The sequence below is a fragment of the Microcaecilia unicolor genome, chromosome 1 (assembly GCF_901765095.1).
Source record: "Microcaecilia unicolor chromosome 1, aMicUni1.1, whole genome shotgun sequence".
NCBI classification, from domain to species: Eukaryota; Metazoa; Chordata; class Amphibia; order Gymnophiona; family Siphonopidae; genus Microcaecilia; species Microcaecilia unicolor.
In genome coordinates, this window is record NC_044031.1 from 737,765,597 (window position 1) to 737,771,596 (window position 6,000).

The 6,000-nt window shown below is 44.0% G+C and overlaps 1 protein-coding gene across 1 annotated transcript in view; it reads right to left on the bottom strand.

Annotated features, from left to right (window-relative positions):
- RHCG (Rh family C glycoprotein) overlaps positions 1-5,225 on the bottom strand; it is a 110,272-nt gene extending 105,047 nt beyond the window's left edge. The window contains exon 1 of the mRNA XM_030189693.1: positions 4,783-5,225. Coding sequence (XP_030045553.1) covers positions 4,783-4,969 — 187 coding nt within the window. The 5' untranslated portion in view covers positions 4,970-5,225. The remainder of the gene's footprint in view (positions 1-4,782) is intronic.
- Between the last annotated feature and the right edge of the window lie 775 nt (positions 5,226-6,000).

The following is a 6,000-nucleotide window of genomic DNA, read 5'->3' on the forward strand; positions in this document are numbered from 1 at the left end:
GATGATGTGCAGCTACTCATACCCATTGAACCTGACTTACCTACATCCTTGAATAAACTGATTACCTGTCTAACATCAATTCAAATATGGGCTAAACGCAACAAACTTTGCCTGAACCCAAGTAAAACTGAGCTTCTCTGGGTCTCTAACACAAATGGATGCATACCTGACATTAAAAGCCCTTTTGGAAAGTACCAACTCTCCCTCAAATCACAAGTCAGGAACTTTGGAATACAGTTAGATTCAACACTAACTCTGATTCCCCAAATTCAAGCAACCTTCAAGAGCAGCTGCGCTGCCTCTCTCCTTACATCGAGAAGGTAAATCTTATCCCAGTGGTGCATGCCATGATAACATCAAGACTGGATTACTGCAATGTACTATACAACGGTCTGACTACAAAGGGCCTGCACCAGCTTCGATTGATTCAGAATGCAGCAGCAAGACTCATAGAAGATTGCAAGTGACGTGACCACATTACACCATTTTTGCACAACCAGTACAATACAGGGCTAAATTAAAAACTCTATGTCTGATCTTCAAGGCCCTCAAAGGAAATGGCCCTGAGTACCTGAAGAATAGGATGATCCTCTACACACCACCAAGGACACTAAGGTCCTCTGAAGGACTATCACTAACCACACCCTCCCCAAAAGACATTACACAATGTGATACCCGCAAGCGAGCCTTCTCTGGAGTAGCCCCCACACTCTGGAACGCACTGCCTGAAAGACTCCGCTTAACACAAGTCTATCTCTACTTCAGGAAACAGGTAGCTTGGCTCTTCAACCAGGCCTTTAATGGAAGAAGTAACTAACTTGTTAGTCTCACTCACACACACAAGGAGTGACACGGGCTGCACATACTGCAGCAGGACATATTTATCCACTCCTACCCTAGCTAAGATAATATTTAACCATCTCTCTGACCTCATGTGCAACTTTCTCTATATGTTCCACCTTTGCTTTACCCTCACTATCAATTAAAATGTTCTATTACGTATTGTGTTGACATTGTAAGTAGTGTACTATGCCATACTTTGTATTGTTATTTGAATATTTTTACTGCTGTAAGTGCCTATTGTTCATGTTTGATCTATTCTTACTGTACACCGCCTTGAGTGAATTCCTTCAAAAAGACGGCAAATAAATTCTAATAAATATGGATGAGGGATGAAGATAGAGGAATAGAAGTTAGTGAAAGAGCTGAGATTTAATGATAACAAATGGAATAATAGGAGAGAGGAAACCTGAATAGGTGAGGGAGCACAAGGATATGAGAAAGGATTTGAATGAAGGGAAGAAATAGAATGTCAGAAGAGAAAGATGGTGAGAACGAAGGATAACAGAGGATAAAGATGGGGCACAGACCCCTGATGACAGCACTGTGGTAGAAAGGGAATATTAGGGTGGGAGGTTAAAACAATTCATGATAGAAGATCCTTCCTCCTTCTCCCCACACACACACACACACTTGCAGAGTTACATGCACTACAGTAGTATACACACTAGGGCTTACTAAATATTCGTATTTGATTCGATTCAGCCCCAAATACATTATTCGTATTCGGCCAAATAGTAATTTAAATTTGAATAATCCGAGGCTCTACTGTGCTAAATTCTACTGAAATAAACACTTGATCTCTGATTTGACATTGCTTCTTTTACTATTTATGTTACAGCTCGATGCCCTTTATTCGTATTCGGCCAAAAAATATTTTTCATTATTCGTATTTGGCCGAATAGTAAAATATGGTATTCAGTACAGCTCTAAACAAGCCCTCATATTCACTCTCCCCCGTGAAACATTTGAGCAAACCATGGGGAAGAGTTGCAATGGAGGGGAACCCCTCCCCCCAACTACCCACAGCTGAAATTATTTTCCCCAACAGCACTGGACACCCACAAACACCAATAAAAAATGAGAGGGAATATTGATTGGGCCAGACGCACTAAACAAAGTTTCCCCCCATTTTGTGTCTATGGACAAATTGTTTAATGTGTATGGCCCTATTGTGATATGGGAAAAAAAATGACCCGGCAGCCTGTCTGGTAATGATGTGCATTCATTAGCCCTCATTCTGTTCATTAAGGGCCACTTTTATCAAACCACGCTAGCGTTCCCCAGTTCAGTAATGCTGACACATTCACTTTGAATGGGCTGTCGGCATTGCCGTGAGGCAGCTGCTAGCGCAGCTTTGTAAAAGGGGGGATAGTGTTCACAAAATTGATTGAACGCACATTGACCTACAAATCAGCACACCTACAATCAATATTGCGTGCATTACAATGTTCTATTGCAAGTTAAAAACTTTATTTATTAACACAAACGTGTGAACTAAACAAAAATAAGGAAAGAAAACTAAATTTTCTGAAAATGAACCAAACTTTTTTTGCCTATGCTCATCCCTTTGGTGACACATTTTTAACCCTTTTCTCTCCATTCTCCACTCTGCCCAGCGCAAAATTTGTCACATCACACACCCCAAGGTGAACCATTTCCAGCCATTCTAGTCAAAATGTTAATACAAGGGGGGGGGGGGGGGGGGGGGATGCAGTAGCTGTGAGAAAATTCACATGCTTTTCACATCACTGCTTAATTCTACCTGATTAAATTGACCAAAAAGTAAGACATTTATTGGGTAGTAGTAAAAAAAAAAATCCTGGATCAACAGCTGGAAACGTTATCACTACACTCATCTGGCAGCCCTGTTCAGCAGACCAGTAGGAAAACAACAAACATATGTGTCACTTCATTACTTTGCAGAATTTTGGGCTTTCAAATAGCTTCAGGAAGATTGGAAGTGCAGCATTTGTGAGCATAATGTGAGACTAGCCTGAGTGCGACCCAACCGAGCTGTAAGTACCAGGAAATGCATGTCAGGATCTACTACTACTACTACTTAACATTTCTAGAGCGCTACTAGGGTTACGCAGCGCTGTACAATTTAACAAAGAGAGACAGTCCCTGCTCAAAGAGCTTACAATCTAATAGACAAGTGAACGGTCGGTCCGATAGGGGCAGTCAAATTGGGGCAGTCTGGATTCACTGAACGGTAAGGGTTAGGTGCCGAACGCAGCATTGAAGAGGTGGGCTTTAAGCAGAGACTTGAAGACGGGCAGGGAGGGGGCTTGGCGTAAGGGCTCGGGAAGGTTGTTCCAAGCATAGGGTGAGGCGAGGCAGAATGAGCGGAGCCTGGAGTTGGCGGTGGTGGAGAAGGGTACTGAGAGGAGGGATTTATCCTGTGAACGGAGGTTACGGGCGGGAACGTAAGGGGAGATGAGGGTAGAAAGATAGTGAGGGGCAGCAGACTGAGTGCATTTGTAGGTAAGAAGGAGAAGCTTGAATTGAATGCGGTATCTATATATACTAACAGGTTGCCATGTGAGAAAGCATCTGCCAGCTACAAGTGTTCATTTACAGGGGGACGATCAGAAGCAAACGCCGGCGCTAGAAGCTGTTATCGCCATACTAGCACTGACATTTGCTACAGCCCCATGATCAGATTCCCCGAGCACGTGAAACAACGTGCTCAAGGACTCTGAATGCAACTAGCATGCAAATGCATGCAAAACAGGGCTAAACATATTCATCCCCAATGATCAGCGACCAGCGCGCCAAAGATTGGGTCGCTGGCCGCGACAAACCCTACGCCAGCTCCGAGCTGGCGTTAGGGTTTGCAGATCATTGGGTAGGAATGGTGAGCCCTGTCCAGCATGTATTTGCATGCTAGCAGGCCCTCATTCCCCCCAACAAAGCAGGCCCCCGACGATCCCCCCCCCCCCAGGTTCAGGGAAGGCTGGAGATCCGGTGGGTCTCCAGCCCCCCCCCTAACTCCCCTCAACATTTCCCAAACAGTCCCTGGTGGCCCAGTGGGCAACCAACCCCCCCCCCCCACGAGCGTCAGGGGGGCTGGAGGTCTGCTGGACCTCCGGTCCCCCCGATGATTCCCCCCCCCCAGGTTCAGGGAGGGCTGGAGATCTGGTGGGTCTCCAGCCTCCCCTAACCCCCCAGCAAAGGGTCCCTGGTGGTCCAGTGATCAATCCGCCCCCCTCCCTCCCTACCACCCCACCCCCCTACCTTGTGGTTTGGAGGAGAGAGGTAGCCTGCCTCCCTCTTCTTCCTTCGACGCAGCAAAATGGCGGCGCCCAGCCCTGCCCAGTGTATCCTGGGATGTGCTGGGCGCAATTCTCCCGCACTTCTACCCCATGATCAGAGATAATTGCGTGCTTAAATTTGCATGCAATTATCTCTGATCATAGGTCTCAGAATGCCCCGCGCTGTTCCAGCACTATTTCAGAGCGCTGTTTGGAACAGCGCGGGGCTTTTGACCATCTGCTTGTCAGTATGAAACAAAATGAAAAACTCAATGAATCAAGACTGATTTATTTTGTCTCATTTCAAAATGAACCCTCCCCCCCAAAAAAAAAAAATTTCAGAGGGTTTTTGGAGTTTTATTCTGTTTTTACTGTGCATTATAAAATAACATCCTAAAACACAACTTGATTTCATTTACCACATTTCTACTCTGCCCTATACAATCAAGTGCCCCAAGTCATTAGTACAATAAATAAACCATCAAATGATGAAATGAAAAAAAATAATAAATCAAATGAAAGAAAATTTGGGGAAAAAAAACCTTGAAACAAAATTATAAACAGGTGATATGCACACCCCTCCACACTACATTATACCTTTTTCTTATTTCAAGCTTCACTCTACGAAAACATTAAATTCACCCCAAAGTTGCATTGTAAAGTGGTTTTAATGATTTGTACTTACTTGGATACCTGTAGTAAAAATCATTTTCAATATCAAGGGTGATATTTTCCTCTTTCTTATAGTCTTCCCAGGAAGGGTCGGTCTCATGATTATAGCGTACAAAGACCCCAAACAGGACGATCATGGCAATCTCCCAGGCAAAGCAGACCAGGGGGAGCCTCCAGCGCATGTTCGTATTTCTTAACATTGTTCTTTTGGGTTGTTGTTTTTTTTTAAGTTTCCTATAAATAAAAATTAAATATCTTGAACAAAAAATTTCTAACACAAATGAGGCAATAGAGGCTTTCTAGGTACCTTGCAGTTAAGAGAGTTCCCTCACTCTATATTAGTTGAGTTCAGAAGGTGTTTCAGCCCAGAGGATCAGTCATGCAAAGGTTCTGCCCCTGGACTATCCTAAGGGGAGGAGATTCAAAGGAAAGATGACACCTCTCCAGCCAATTTCTTTTATCAACTGCTTTGCACTTAGCACAGCCTTAAACTTTCAAAGACCAAAGACAGGGCTGCGTCATAGGACAGGTTGATGATGGAAGAGAAGGGAGAGCTGGTAAAGGTCGTTCAAATTGCTCAACTAGGTTCTGAAGAAAAGTAAAGAGATGAAAAAAGGAAAAACTCTTCACAGCAGAGTCAGTGTGTAACACAAGTCTGTGCCAACAGTTTACATAATTATTCTCAGGTGATTGAAGGAGTGCGTTTTTTCATTAAAGAATTTCTCTGTCAGTTTCTCTTTGCAAAGGGACAACAAGGCATTGCAGTATATTGCTTCTAACAATCATATTGAGTTTCACAATACTGCCGCATTTTTTCTGCTACTATTCGTGACCCCTGATGCAGGCGCTGGGCACCAAAACACGGACCGTGTCGGGTCCACATATGATTAAAGGTCTTTTTTTGAAGGCTCCTGGTACTTTTTCTTTTGCGTAAGGGGTCTATGTCAGAAATGGGTTGTCCAAGGTGGGACATCCACATTTCCCTGGTATTTTACATAAGTACATAAGTACATAAGTAGTGCCATACTGGGAAAGACCAAAGGTCCATCTAGCCCAGCATCCTGTCACCGACAGTGGCCAATCCAGGTCAAGGGCACCTGGCACGCTCCCCAAACGTAAAAACATTCCAGACAAGTTATACCTAAAAATGAGGAATTTTTCCAGTCCATTTAATAGCGGTCTATGGACTTGTCCTTTAGGAATCTATCTAACCCCTTTTTAAACTCCGTCA